Consider the following 15,197-nt stretch of genomic DNA (forward strand, 5'->3'; position numbering starts at 1 on the left):
TTTCAAAGGCCCCAGGAGAGAGACTGGGGCAAGTGGCCACTTCCGGGAAAGGTTCCGAGATCTCCAGGCAGAGACAGGGCCGCGAAGGAGGAGGCTCTAAGCTCCCGAGTGCAGGGCCGGGTCCAGTGCTGCTCACCAGCATCCAGGCCCTGCGTGGTCCGAGCTGGAGTTCCATTCCTATGGGAGGGAGGGAGAGAGTTTCCCCACCAGAGAAATAAAGCCCCATTCTAGGTAAAGACCTTAAACCAGTGGTTCTCCAACGGGCTGCTTCAGAAGCCCTTGGGGGTGTTTTAAAAATGTGTATTCTAAGGCCCTGTTCAGACCTCTGAGTGGGGCCCAGGGAAATCTATTTGAATCCAACATGTTGTCCCAGCCAGCTTGGCACTGTCTTGCCCACCTTCTGGGGAAGTCCTGCCTGATGCCCGCCCTGTCCTAGAAATCAGCATTGATGGGTGTCACATGGGGCTCTGAGCACGGAGGCCCCATGAACCTGGCTCTGTTCCAGGAGCTGAGGTCCGAGAGTACCGCCTATAAAACAGGAGAAGGGCTCGACTTCCTCCTCAGAACACAGCTTTGGAGTAAACCCCAGGTTCTGACTAAGGGTCCAGGCCGTGGATGGGGCTGCTGTGAGGGTCCTGTACCCCCAAGGGACAGCCTGTGCATCTTTTTTGTTTTTCTGGGGCAAAGGTGCATGGCTTTCAGCAGATGCTCAGAGTTTATCAAAACCAGGGCAGCGCTACTGATCCAGAGCACCCGAGCCTCACACACCCGGGAGGCATCCTCCCTTCAATGCACGTCCATTGCTAACCTCCTTCTGGACCCTCCGTTGGAATTCTGGTCTCCCATTTAACAGATCGGGAAACTAAGGCCTCAGGGAGCAGGCATATTCCTAGTAAAGCTGTGGAGAGAACCCAGGTCACCTGCATATGCTCTTCCAACTTCACCGACGGCAAGAGAACGTGACTCAAGAGCAGGGGCTCTGGGCTCACAAAGCCCTGTGGTCTGCTCATGACTCACCCCCACCTGACTGTGTGATATTGAACTTGGTGCCGCACCTCTCTGTCTCCTCCTATAAAATGGGGACAATAACAGCATGTGCCTCCTGGCTATGTTGGGGAGATTAAGGGAGACAAATACAAAACTCTGGGCACAGTGCCAGGCACAGAAAGCTGCAAACGGGGCGAAGAAGGACCTGAGCCCCTCTTTCTACCTGGGCAGCCTCGGACCTGTGTCCAGAGTGGGAAGGCTCCTCCCTGCCTGTCCAGGTGCTGGGATCAGGGGGAGGAGGGGCAGGGGGAAATCTGTAGGAAACATGAGAGCGGGTTCAGCGAGCCTGCTGCCCTAACTCCCTCCTCTGTTATCTGCTGCTGCAGAAGGGCATGTTTCTGCATTCTGGTCCAGCGTGAGCGATGGCCACAGGCAGCTGCCTTGGCAAACAGAAGAGCCAGCCCACTCCTCCCCCGGCCCTGAGCTGAGCAGGTGGCCAGCAAGCGGGTAGGCAGGAGCTTGGAAACAGGACAGAGCGGGAGAGGGGAGGAGGCCCAGGTGGGGAGGGCAGGGCGGAGGAAGTGACCAGGGCTCCCAAGAGGAAGGGATGAGGCCTGCCTGTGAGGGCTCTGTGTGGGAGCAGGGTGTCATGGGAGGGTCCTGGGAGTGCCTGGGAAAGCGTCCTGGTTGCACAGGGGTCAAGGGAACGTGTCTGCTCACAGGTGTGTGTCGGCAGCCCTGTCAGCGCCCTGGTGTCCGTGATGCCCTGTGGCTCTGGGTGGGACCAAGCACAGATGCGTCACCCTGGGGTTTGAAGTGTGTACCCGCGTTATCAGGAGGGTCACAGAATGTGGGCAGGGAGGGGTGAGTGTGAGACAGAGAGACACTGGGGGTCAGAATCTCAGGCCTCAGTCGTGCTGGGAGGTCTCGGGCAGGGGGTGGCATCAATGGGCCTCAGTTTCTTCATCTGCAGCACGGGGTGGGGTCTGGAGGAGGCTAACTAGCAGAGGCCTTTCCGTCTTTAATATTCTACACCAGCGCCGCCCCGCAGAACTTGCTGTGTGTGACGATGGAGTGAGTCTGCGTTGTCCAACGGGCCGTCGCTAGCTTCCTGTGGCTGTGGCCCTCGCCATGTGGCTAGTAGGACTGCAGGGCTGAACGTTTCATTCTCTCTCACTGAAATAACTGTATGTGGCGAGTGATCCCGCGCTGGGTAGTGAAGTTCTATGTGGATGACAGGTTCCTCAGAACCAGAGCAAGCGGCGTTCAAATCGTGGTTCAGCCGCTTACTAGCAGGTGCCTTAACCTTGGGGAGCCCCTCTGTGCCCTGTGAAATCCGGTAAGAGCAGTGCCCACCCCGTGCAGCTCTCTCCAGTGACTCGATGATAATAAGGTATGCGATGGGTTAGCACCGTCCCCGGAGTACAGTCAATGCTCGGGGAACAACGCCTTTTATAGGCATCATTACCTACGAGGTGATGCGAACAGCTGGCATCATCAGAAACAAAATGGACCTTGTTTGCCAAGCTCAGGGAAGAAGCAAGCTAGGAGAGGGGGAGGGGGCCGTGGTGAGGAGGGGCTGCTCCCCCAAACACAGCAGCCTGCCCCGGGGGGTGTGCGGGCATGAATGTGAGCGGGAAGGAGGCCATGCCAGGCTGTCCAACCTCTCCAACTGACAGATGGAGAGGGCGCACGGTAAGAGTGGGTCCAGCATGGCTGAGAATGTGGGAACGTGCTAATGGGCTGTGAAAAGCAGGAATCACACGGGGAAATTGCTCTCTGGCTGCCTGGCAGGCGTGTGTCCTGGGAATTGCTGGCTGCCAGCCCACAGGGGTTCATCACCCTCTCTGGCCTGAAACACCCTAAAATGCTGACATGGCAGTTAGGTGCAGCACCGGGAGCATTTCATGGGGAGTGGGAAGACCTGGGTCCTCACCCAGCTCGGTTACCAGCTCGCTTATCCTTCTGGGCCTCAGTTTCCCTATTTGAAAGATGGAGACGAGGAGCCCCAATCCTACTTCCTTCTGAGCCATTTGTGGGAGCCTCTACTCCGTAGGGATGGGGAGAGATGCCTGCTACCCATGACTGTCACTGCCAACACCCTCTAGAGGAACCCCCCAACCTTCCCCCGAGTACTCAGAGCCTGCGGGTCTCAGCAGACAGGGACACTGTTAATGGGCCTGTGGAGACCGCACAGTCACAACCCCCCCCCCCCCGCCCCCACTCCACTCTGTACTCCTTGGAGGTCTGGTTGCCAGGGGTCCTGACAGCCTTTAGGGTCTTCACTTCACTGGCTGCTTCCTCCAACACACTCAGGTCTCCCTCATTCTGGAAAAATAAACAGCCACCCTGCCCCCAATATTTAAAAACAAATAAATTTAAAACTAAGAACCTTTCTCTCGACTGGGCCACTTCCTTCCTCCCTTCCTTGCTGCCAAACTTCCAGAACAAGTGTCCGACATCCGCCGCCTCCTCTTCCCACCTCCCACACTCCGTGAACCCACCACAATCTGGCTCCCACCCCCGGGCTCCCTGGGAGAAAAGCTGTGCCAGGCCCGCCCACCCAGTGCCCCCCCCCCCCCCAGCCTCGGCCCCACTGCTGCTGATCGGCCTTGCCTGCCCATATCAGGTGGCATTTGGCCCCACTCACCACCCAGATTCGAGCCCCCCTCTAGTTTTGGTTTCTGGGTGACGGCATCTCCCTGGCACCCCCACCCCCTCGCTGGCATTGTGTTCACTTTGTCCTCTTCCTCCCAGCACCGCTGTTCCCCGTTCTCTCTCCATCATTCTCTTACCATTTCCCCTTCATCCCATCTTCCCAGGCCATTAGCTGGGATCTCTGGGGAGGCTCTGGGCATTCGTGAACACACGTGCAATTTTAATAACATTATTCTGTGTCTGTGCATTGTTCTGAGCAGAGGATGCATCTTTTTCGTCAGTTTCACAAAGGGTTCGGTAAGTCCCCCTTCCCTCCCCCCCAAAAAAATGGTGGAAGCCATTGGCCATCATTCAAGATGGAAAGTTGCTTCTAGCTAGCCCCCCTCTCTCCAGAATTCTAGCCCCAGATTCCTAGCTACTCCATCTTGTCTGGATGTTGGTGACAGGCACCCACAACCAAAGTCCAGTCTTCTCCCCAAAGGCCTCCCCACCGTCAGTGAAGACACCTAAGCATTCCACCTCTCCGAGAGGAGGGTGGTTTCAGCAGTGCCTGGTCAAATGCAGACAGACCTGCTATCTGTGGGAGGATTCGCATCCAAAACCTCTTGGTGGCCAGTAACGCACGGCCCAGGTCAGCGGATCTGATCACTCAGCACAGAGCAAGGCCTGGGCCCGTGGAACCCAGAGCAGACAGGGTTGGAATGTCTGCGGACAGGGACAGAGCTGGGGTAGGCCGTGGGGGCAGCTCCACAAGGGGCCAGTGTGGGCCACAGGTGGCTGCATCCGAAGCTTGGGTGCCTTGTAATATCTTACCACAGAGGTCTACCATCTCCCCATTCCATAGATGGAGAAACTGAGGCCAAGACCTTGGACCCAGTATTCCTGCTTCCTCTTCCAGTGCTCTTTCCAATACCCATACTCTCAGATCAGAGGGGCCCCTCACTTGGGGGTCCACAGGTAGGCTTTAGAGCAGGGGGACCTGTGGGAAGTAATAGACAACATTCTGTGTGAGTCCCAGGGAGGTGCGTTTTTCTGGGGAGAGTGGCCGTGGCTCATAGGAGAGTCTGTGAGGGCTCCTAGATGCCCCAAAACAGTTAAAAAACTGGTGTCAGATTTGCTCGGAAACAAAAGGATTGCCCTGTTCCCACAGCATCAACCTCTATGTACTTTAAGCAGATCCCTTCACCTTTGTGGGCCTCAGTTTACTCATCTGTGAAATCACCTGTTGATCACTTTTAAGTTCCCCCTCTCTCTCTTTTTCTTTATTTCTTTTTAAGCAACAGTACCCTTTCTTGATAACGAACAAACAAAACCGAGCTATGCAAGTCCCCGAATGGCCAACAGAGCAGAGGAGATAGGGGTTGGGGGCTCAGGACCCCCTCTGCTTGGTTTTCTCTCCCTTCTCCCCAGCTCGCCACAGCAGCTCTGCCCAGAACTCCACAAATGACAGCATTTTACAGCCAGGAAATCCTAGGCCCTATTACAGAAACCGCGTCCCTCCTCCCGGCCCGGCTGCAGCCGCCCACTCTCAGGCTCCAGAAGATGCCGCAGGGACATTGTGTGTTGGAGCGGTCCCGCACCCCCGGGCCTGCCCCACGCCAACCCAGCAGAAGTCTTGTGGGGGACACAGAAGGCCTGGGGACCGGAAGATTCTGTTTGCTGCAGGGAACATTGAACCAACAGAAGTTCCTTGTTTGGGCTGTGCCTGGGTTTTCTTGAATGGGTTACAAAAAGGGAACTGAAAGAAATATTCACGGGACTTGGAGACAGGACCAGAGCAGGCAGAGCAGGGGGTGCTGAGGGGCTGCTCCTCCCCAGCCTCAGAGGGCCTTCTGGCTGGCTCCGTCCGCCTGCACACCCCAAAGGCTCCCAGGGGTTCAGAGAGCGGCGCTCCAAGGGCCAAACACCGGACTGGAAAGAGGCGAATAATGTGCCCAAGTCCCCTGTGTCACTGGCTTTGTGACCTCAGGCAAGTCTCTGGCCCTCTCTGGGCCTCAGTTTTCCATCTGTACGTCAGGGCGCACGCCTCACTCCACTATTCTGAGTGGGACCGGGGATATTCTGGCCCCTAAACCATCTCCCACTTCACACACGCAGCAAAGCATCTCACCGGGCGAGGGCCGGGATGTGGGCAGGAGGGGCACAGAGGCGCAGGGGTGGGACAGGGCTGTGAGTGCCCACTGTCTCCAGAGGGCATGTCCATGTAGGGGACAGAGGAGCAGTTCTGACCGTTAGAAGGTTCTTCATTTCATTGAGGTGAAATCCACCTCCCCGTTACTCTACACATTGGGTCCCGCTCTGCCTCCCGGGGCCACACAGAGCAGTCTGCTCTCTGCCCCAGGGCCCCAGGACATCCCTGCAGAGATGAGGGGAGAGGACACCCCCCACCTCAGGGGTCCCTTCTTCCTGCTAAAGTCCCCCAGCCCCTTAGCCCTCTCTCACTTGACGTGGCTTCCAGACCTCCGACACCCTGCCTGGTCCTGTCTTCTAGACAATCAGCAGGTTTTTAATATTCCTTCTTAGGCTCCAGGAATCCAAAAGTTGGGGGCAGGCTGAGCAGGTCTAAGACGAGTGAGGCCCTCCATTTCCCCAGGACTGACATGTTCCATCAAAATACACACCTCAGAGCCTTTGCCTGTGCTGTTCCCACTCTGAGGAACACTCTTCCACCTCTGCCCTCTGATTAACTCTTATTCAGCCTCCAGCTTCCCAATGTCACCTCCTCAAGGGAGCCTTCCCTGATACCTTCCTTACCCCAACTACTTGGGGTCTCTGTAGCTCATAGCTCCATGTTTGCACTCATAGTCCTTGTCCGGTTGCATTTAAATAATTTCTGGGGTGATTTAATTCATGTCAGCTTCCCATTAAATCGCAAGTCTTGCATGTGGCGCCTGCTGGGAACAGAGTATGGGCTCAGGAAGCACTTGTTGAATAGATGCCAGAGTCATAGACGCTCCGCCTTTTACGCGATCCCCAAGACACCAAGGCCTTCAACCTTCTCCAGTACAGAAAATCCCACTGGCCTTACAGCCCCACCTGACGTCTTGGGGGGCAGCCACGCCCCACCAGCACCCAGAGAGCCTGGGCTGTGCTTCAGCCGGTTTCGACATGCTCAGGGGGCTGCCCCAGGCTGGCCTGGGATAGGGGGTTTCCTACCGTGCCACAGAGAAGCTCCGAGGAGAACGTGACATGGGCAACACGCACACAGGAGAGGGTGAACTGTGGCCAAGAGACCCACACAAAGACAGGGCTGGGGAGAGAAAGAAAAAGAGATAGAAGAGACAGAGACCAGAGAGACACAGAGAAAGGGAGAGAGGGAAGGGGAGATAGAGATATAGAGATAGAGATGAGAAAAAGAGAGAGAGAGCCCAGAAGCCCGGCCAAGTATCATCTTGCTCTCTCTGCACTGGGAGGTAAACTCGTACTTAAAGCCCAGTTGGAGCCAGTGTGTGTGTGCCCTCATGCATATGTACGCATGTGTGTGTATGTGCATGTGTGCGCGCGCACTAGCGAAAGGATGCTGGTGTTGCATCCCGGGGCTCTGCCCTCGCCCGCTGAGAGAGCCAGGGCCCCAGCCTGCAGGGGTGCTGGCAGCAGTGTCACTGTGTGCCTGTGCAGGGAGGCGGGCAGGCGGGCGGCTCGGCAGAGTGTCAGTGTGTCTCAGCCTGTGTGGGGGCGGTTGCGTGGGGGCGGAGGGCTGCCGCATGCACCAGAACATGTGCGTGCCTGCCGCTCTGATGGCTTGCAGCGGGGGAGGAAAGGCTGTACCCTCCCCTGTCCCTGCCACCCCCTCCTGAGGAGCTGCGCCCCAACTTTCCATTCTTGGCCTCTGGCCCCTGCACATCATCGGACCCCCTCCCCTGGCTTTGCCACGGCCTCGCCCTGTGGCCTTGGGCAAACCATTTCTCTGTGGGTATTGACTTCACCATCTGTGCCATGGTCCTTCCAGTCCCGAGGTTCTGGGAGTCTGAAATTGCCCGTGTGCGCCTCCCACAGAGGGAGCCGAAAGAGGACAGCAACTCTAATGGGGGCGTTTTAGCATCTGCAAAGTTATTCCGATCCCATTATACAGGTGGCAAAGTTGAGGGACACCGAGGACAAGGGATCCATCCAGGATGGCCCAGTAAATGAGAGGCAGAATCCTGATTGGAAAACAAGCCACAGCTCAGAGTCCCCTCACCCACCAGGCCACCACCCCTCTTCCTAGTAGTGTTCCCCAGACACAGCACCAGGAGGGGACCCTCTCATCGACCTTCCCCCGAATGCAGGTGCTGGAGACCTACATGCAAGTCTAAGCCCTGTCCCCAGTCCCCCGAGCCAGTCATCCCACCTGCTCAAGCGTCAGTCTGCTCATCCGTGAGATGGATCAGTAAGCCCCCTGCCTCCCGCCCAGATGAGCTCATCGGTGGAGAACAGCCTCACCGGCCCCCAAGTGCTGTGAGTGTAATAGGTTATTAGGAGCAAAATAAAAGCACACGCCCATCTTTGGGTGGCGCATCCATGCCCAGGTGCCCTCTCTCTCCGGTGTTACGTCATCGATCCTCCTGACAGCTCGGGAAGGACCAGAGAGCTAAACACATTGTGCAGACATCAGAGTGTGGGTCCCCAGAGGGGAACCCAGGACCCTGGACACCCAAGTGCAGGGAGCTGCCTCTGGGCCCCAGTGTGGACCCCTGATCAGCCCAGCCCACGTCCGGCTCACAATACAAAGCAGAGGGGGCAGCGGTTCCAGAGCCAGCTCTCTGCCCTCCCTCTGCCAACCTTGCTGGCCCTCGGAAGCCCTCCCCCACCCCAACACGCCCGTGAGACAATTTCAGATCTCTGTGTCTAGAGAGAAAAGAGTGGGTTGCACCCGCTCTCCAGTCTCCCTCCCTCTCCTTCTCTCAAGCACTGTCTCCTTCAGAGGCTCTTTCTGTACTGCCTGCTGATTACACAGGCTGCAGGGCAATTCTTGGCCTCCCTCACCTCCCCTGGCAGTGGGATCCAAAGCCCAGAGAATGTCAGAGGCTGGAGGAGGCATCCCCCTGCCCCACCTCCTGGAAACTAACCCCTTCCCCTGACCCTGAGCTGGCATCGCTGCAGCCCGCCTCCCAACAAGCTTCTGTGCTCCTAAGGTCCGGCTTTCATTTCCCTCATTCCCTGGGAGGGAGGAGGATTGGGGTCAAGGGAGGGGAGAGTGAGTGAGGCTCTGGGTCCAAGAGACAGCCCCACCTCACCCCTCTCAGCGACCTGGAATCAATTCCTGGTTTATCTGACTCACACGCTGCAGTGGGACCTGCCTCCAGTGGCATCGAGAGGCCCTGAGAAGCCCCTGCCCAGGGCACTGACTCCAGCCCACACCCCCAGCTGGAGAGGGGCAGCTTCTGTTCCATCCACAGCCAGCCCTACCCCTGAGCTCCTCGAAGGAAGGCCTGCAGTCACGAGCCAGACCGCATCGGGCAGGACACCAGGAAGCCCTCAAGAGGCACGTGCCCTCCTCTCCAGCTGGGCAGCCCAGGGCCCTGCCGAAGGAGGTCTAAAGGCTCCCAGGTCCCCTTGTAGGGCCCTCCCAGCTGTCTCTGCCAGTCACCCTGCCAGGCATCGGAAGTGGGCTCCTGGAACAGGGGCTCAGCTTTGGGTCGTGACTGCAGTGTCCCGGCTGGCGGGGACCTTGAGTCACCAAACTGAAGGATGGGCCCTGCACGCATCCTTGGTGCTCCAGTCCCCAGAAGCAACGCTGTCTGGAAGGCCCACTGTGTGCCCGGCTCGTCACTACGTCTTCACACGCACCATCTCGTCTCATCCTCACAGCCCTTTTTTATCTCCAGATTATAGGTGGGGGTGGGGGGAGAAGAAGTGCCACAGCCTGCCCAGCGTCACTGAGCTGTGGGTGGTGAGGTCCAGAGCCTGTACCCTGTGCTGGACACGTCCCCTCCTGGCCTCTTGGGCTGAAGCTGTCATGCAGAGCAGAAGACCCCCCCCTCCCCGTGGTACCCTGGCCTTTTTAAGCCAGGCATCAGAGGTGTGGGTCCTCGTCCCCTTTTTTCTAATACAAGCATCCTTAACATGAGGCCCAGCCACAGCCTTCCTGATGTCCTGCAAGCTCCTGACATTGCATGCAACATATCTTAGTTTTGCGCATTTTCCTGAGGAATGTGGACTTAGCCTTTCGTCAGATTCCTGGAGGAATATGTGACCTAGAAAAGGTTAAGAGCACCGATGATTCTGGAAGGAAGAGGTCTGAAATTGATTAGACAAGGCCTGGCCACGCCTGCCACCCTCAGCGCTCCTGCCATGGACACACCAGGGCTCCCTTCCCCTGAAGTGCTGCCATGGCCCCGGCCCCTCCAAGCACCCTGGCAGGCAGCGGGGCTGAGAAGGCTCTCTGCCAAGTCGCCCCCACAGCACCCAGGCTTCATGGTCTCCATCTCCCCGTGGGGCAAAACATCACTTTTACTGTCATTTTGAGCACCTGAGTCACATTTTAACTCCATTTCACTGCACTCTGCGACGCAGTCTTCCCAGCGCCCCCTGAAAGGCAGCTCCCAGCTAACCAGGGAATCCCGGCTTCCAGTGGGCACTGGAAACCAGCTGAGAAGGGGGTCCCCGCGCAAGTTTGGCAGACAGCCTCAGTCCTCCAGGGCAGCCCTAAACATTTTGTTCCTGCTGCCTCCCCCAGCACAAAAACACACTCAGAACGACAGGTAGTCTGCAGACAAGCGTGAGCACACGTCTGCACAGGGGTGTCTGTACGAAGGAACTGGCGTGTGCCTGTAGGTGTCAGGCTTGCCCAGTGTGCAAATGTGTGTGCGCAGGCAGCCTACTTGTGCACAGCCACAGGCCCACCTCCTACACATATGCAGACACCAGCAAGAGCTCAAAACACCCACACTCCCACCCTAGCCTGTGGGCTCAGGCCGCACACGCACACACATAAACCTTCCTGTGTGCGTGTTCCCAGGTCCTCACATGGAAATGCATGTCCAGACCTCATAGGGACACCACTGTGCCTACGTCTCAGATGTGCATCCTTACACAAACATATGTTTGCACATGCCCAGACCTCACACACATTTGCCTGCTGATGTGCTCACAGCTGACTTGCCATACATGTGACGCACACTCACACCTTCACTCCCTGTGCCACTTGCACACATCCACACTTGCAGGGCACACTTGCATTTTCAGGCTTCACACACCAGCCCCTCCTCCTGGTGCACACACTTGAACACTCGCACACCCTTTCGGTGCACAGAGTGTATGCCAGAGTCGGTCCTTATACGACACACATCCAAATGAACACTTGTGTGTGCACTCCCAGACCTCACAGCAGCCCAGCCATGCTCACAGAGCCCCTCTCCCTGCACTCCTGCCGCTACACCCAGGGCACTGGAGTTGTTCTGCCCAAAGGAAAAACTGTCTCCAAACTGTACCCTTACCCTGGATCTATTCCTGCATCTTCCACAAATTCTACTGGGGGCATCCAGGAATGCTTCCCTAACACTCCATAACCTTAGAGCTACCCCAAGGGGCTCTTCTGTCCCCCATCTTCCTACCCTTCTCTCCACACCAGTCATCAGAGGCAGAAAATGAGCTCTGGGGCTGGACAACTTTGCCGAGGACCAGCACTGGTGCCCCTCACACCACTAGCCCCTGCAGCTGCAGTGCCCCCTCCCAACTTGCCTGGCTGCCCTTCCCCTCCTCCCAACACCCAGAGAGCCTCACCCTTGGCTCAGTTATTAACCCCTGCTGTGCCGATGCCCTTGCTCCTGACGGAGCTGGGAGGGGAGAGTGGGGGAAGGATGTGCTTCCAGGGAGAAGTTGGCTGTTCTGCAGTCGTGGAAGCTGTCTAAAGTCAGGAAGGACTACCCGGCAGGTGCTGAACTCTGTCACCAGAGGTACCCAAATGGATGCCAGTTGGCCACCTCAAGAGAAACTCACAGGGAATTCCAGCCTTGGACTCAGCTGACAGGAAAATCCCTTTTTAACCCCGAGTTTCTAAGAATCCGTGGGCGCCCAGGTCATGGGATGTGTGTGTGCGCGTACATGTGTGTGCACTCACTGGCCTGCATCATCAACCCTTCACCTCTATACACACACTCGCCCAGCTGGCTTTGGCACATCTGTGTACCCACAAACATGCCCGTGCCAGTTCTGGACACTCTGCACATGCAAGTGCCCCCGAACACATACAGCCTCCCCTCCCTCTGTGAGCACCGGAAACACCGCGGGTGCACACCCCCGCCCAAGGCACAGCGCCCCTGGGCCCTCCAGGACTCTCTAAGGTGTAACTCACTTTCCCAATTCCTCGAAGAGCTGGTACTCTTCCGTGAAGCGGGTGCAGGTGATGGTGGCCATCCTGGTGCCGTGCGGGCAGGCGAGGCTCGGGGCTGGAGGACCAGGGCTGGGGCACTGCTGTTCTGCTCCCGGAACCAGGAGCCACTCGCCTGCCCGTGCTGCCGAGTGAGAACCGGCTTAACTGAGGAGCCCCCAGCTTCTGAGCAGGGCACTGTGGCTGCTCACAGCCTCGCGAGCCTTCGTCAGCATCCAGGTCCCCATGGCAACCAACTCGGAAACGCCCTGTTCCCGTTGCCCCGGTAACTGCCTCCCCAACACCTGCCTGCCTTCCACTGCGAAACCTGCTCCAGGACGCCCTGGCCTGACCTGTACACAATACTGCAGGCATGTGTGGGCTGGGGGCAGGTGGACAAAGCACCCCGTAGGTGCTGGGGCGGGGAGGAGCCGATGGGGGGGCCGGGGGAGGGGGAGGACTGCAGGAGGGGGAGGAGAACAAACTTCATCCACAAGTGATCTGCTCTCTTCCCACCTCCCCCACCTCCAACTGTGGGGCCCTCAGATGGGATTAAATGGGGCAAAAAGGCAGTTGCCATGGTAATGGTGGGTGCCACATTCCAGGATGGTCCCCAGGAAAGACAGGATGCAGTTACCCTGGCAACTTCAGCTCCTCTGGAGAGACAGGTATTGCCCCGTTGTCCTGGCAACAGCGGGGTTCTAAGGTTTATAGGGAAATGATGGCTAATTCATTGGGATCTCTCTCTCTCTCTCTCTCTCTCTCTCTCTCTCTCTCTCTCTCACTGTAGTCTCTATAACTGTCTGCTCCCCTCTGTATTTTTTTTTCTGCCCTTTTTTCTTATCTCTGCTCTTTGCCACTTTGCCCATCACACTGGTGCTCTAGCTTGGGGAAGAAGTCCCCCTTTCACAGCTGTAACAGTTGGTCCCTCCTGAGGCTCTTCCATAACCTCTCCCCCGGCCCATGCCCCGGAGGACCATGGAGAGCTGGTCTCCTGGGGCTCGTGTCCCAGTTTCTGCTGGCGCTTCAAGTCAAGGTGAAAGAGGTGGAGGAGGCAGTGGGGAGGGGAGCACGGCCTGGCATGGAGAGAAGCGGCCACAGACCTGCCCTGAAGCCCTCATTACCAAGTCCTGTGGGTACTTTCCCTGCCAACTGCAACTCTTCAGGGCAGGAGCCATATCTGTGGCCCGAAAATCTCACCCCAAGGCCTGGAGGGTTAAGGAGGAAGAAGACTGGAGTCTAAGGATCTGAGATCCCTTTGAGCGCTGACATTTGTTGGCTGTGTGACCCTTGGAAAGTCAATGCTCCCCTCTGAGCCTTCAGCCCCTTTTCTGCAAAACAGAACAAAGCTGCTCTCAGAGGAAGGCTGTGAAGATGGGGCGGGCTCATGGCTGCGGAGGCCTCTTGTTAGTTTCTAGAAGAGAAAAGGGAAGGTCTAAAGCAGGACCATGACCACCTGTATCACTCCAGCTTGAACTTAGAATCTCAGACCCTTCGCACCCTCTCCCTCCATTCAAGCCCATTTTACAGCCCACCAGGCTGAGGTCTCATGCCAGCATGTGCCTGTAATGGACACAGGTTGGATAATGGGATCCAAACCCTCTGGGTTTCTAGCCCACCCCCTGAGAACCTCTAAATTGCCTTACTGGTCACCTCATTTGCTGGACATGGTGTCTGCTTGTTGGTAATCCCCAACCCCAGCAGGTCCCCAACTCACATCCCTAGGTCCAGGGGTCCCTGGAGACATCAGGTACCCCATCTCCCAAATTCTACCCCTATTCCTGGAAGTCCAGGGTGGGGATGATGCAACCACTTCTTCCCAGGAGAGAAATAGGAGGGAGGCAGAGGGGAAGGAGGAGAAGCAAGTAAGGGAGGAGGGGTGATGGCTTAGCCACTAATTGTACCATTACCACCTTCAGAAAAAGGAAAAACCACTCAGTTTTGTTTCTGTGCACAATATGCTTCCCGCTTCTGCCGCCAACGTTGCAATTCAGAGGCAAAGAAGAGAAGCCTGTGCTCTGGGCTCACAGCCGGTGGGCAGCAGGCCTGCACGGAACACCCTCGAGAGGCTAGATATATAAATGGGAGCGTGGGGGAAGGGCCGCACCTCTCCCTGCCCAACCTTGGAACTGGTTCCCAGGAGGGATCGCTTCCACACAGGAAAATGCTGGAACAGCCCTTAGCGACCACGGAGGACACCCCAGTTATTGTCCCGGAGAGGAAAGTGTGCAGTGGTTAGAGCAACTCCACGCCCTACAGGCTGTGTGGTTTTGGACAGGTATCCTAACTTCTCTGTGCCTCAGTTTCTTTGTCTGCAGAGTTAAAAATGTTCCCTCCCTCCAGGGCTATTCTGTGGCTGAAATGAGATGAGCCCAGTGGCTGACACTGTACGTACTCAATAGATAGGAATTGTTATTACTGAGGGACTCCAAAGACTTCCCTACGCACTGCTCTCTCTGCACTATGGAAGCCCCACCATCTTCGAGTCCCAGCACTTTGGGGTGTCATTCTCTGAGGCCCCACTGGAGTAGAGCTCATGATTTGAACATCGCCTTGCCCAGGCCTGGTTTGCAGCAGTTCCTGTAGAATGAAGGACTGGAGCTAGAGGGAGAGGGCTCACAGGCCTGAGGCTATATTCATGGGAATCTAATGTTCTGAACAAAGGAGGTGATGGCTTGGCCTGACCACCCTGTGCCTCCTCCTGCCTTCCCCCAGGAAATGGAGCATGTCAGAAGAGAGCAGAGCCCATGGGGAAGGTCCCATGAAGAGCCAGGAAGAGCTAGCAGTGACTCAGAGGACATGAGGGAGGAAGGCATAGATGACCAGCTTTCACCCTGACTCTGCAGGGACCATGGAGATGGCTTCAGGGGGCAGGGCCAATCCAGCCCACTCCAGCCCATCACCACTATCACCATACCCACCTGTTCTTCCACTTCCATTTCTCTTTTCAGCTCTCCTTTTTTCCTTCTTGCCTTTCCCCCATTTTCTTCCTTCCCTCCCTACAGCCCTTCTTCCTCAGTGCTTCCTATCTCCCCTCCCATTCCTCTTCACCTCCCTTCTTGTCGCTACCTTCCTTTCCTTCTGTCAGTCTCCATCACTCTTCTCTCCGTCCCAGCGCTGGCCGTACCCAGGGCACAGGATCCTGGGGGATGGGCAGGACCCAGACTGCAGGATCCTGATGGTAGAGAGATGGCTGGAGAGGAGGTGGGGGAGAAGAAGGGGAAGAAGCTAAAAAGGTCTCCTTGGCAACTCTTTCACACAT

At 56.9% G+C, this 15,197-nt stretch overlaps 1 protein-coding gene across 2 annotated transcripts in view; it reads right to left on the reverse strand.

The window, feature by feature from the left end:
• The window catches only part of CAMK2A (calcium/calmodulin dependent protein kinase II alpha), a gene marked incomplete at both ends in the record, with an annotated part of 58,093 nt that extends 46,111 nt beyond the window's left edge, over positions 1 to 11,982 (reverse strand). For both annotated transcript variants that reach the window (XM_079773093.1, XM_079773092.1), the window contains one exon: positions 11,921 to 11,982. In XM_079773093.1, the coding sequence (XP_079629219.1) occupies positions 11,921 to 11,982 (62 nt within the window). The remainder of the gene's footprint in view (positions 1 to 11,920) is intronic.
• Positions 11,983 to 15,197: the final 3,215 nt, after the last annotated feature.

Source organism: Cnephaeus nilssonii, assembly GCF_951640355.1.
Source record: "Cnephaeus nilssonii genome assembly, chromosome: 5".
NCBI classification, from domain to species: Eukaryota; Metazoa; Chordata; class Mammalia; order Chiroptera; family Vespertilionidae; genus Cnephaeus; species Cnephaeus nilssonii.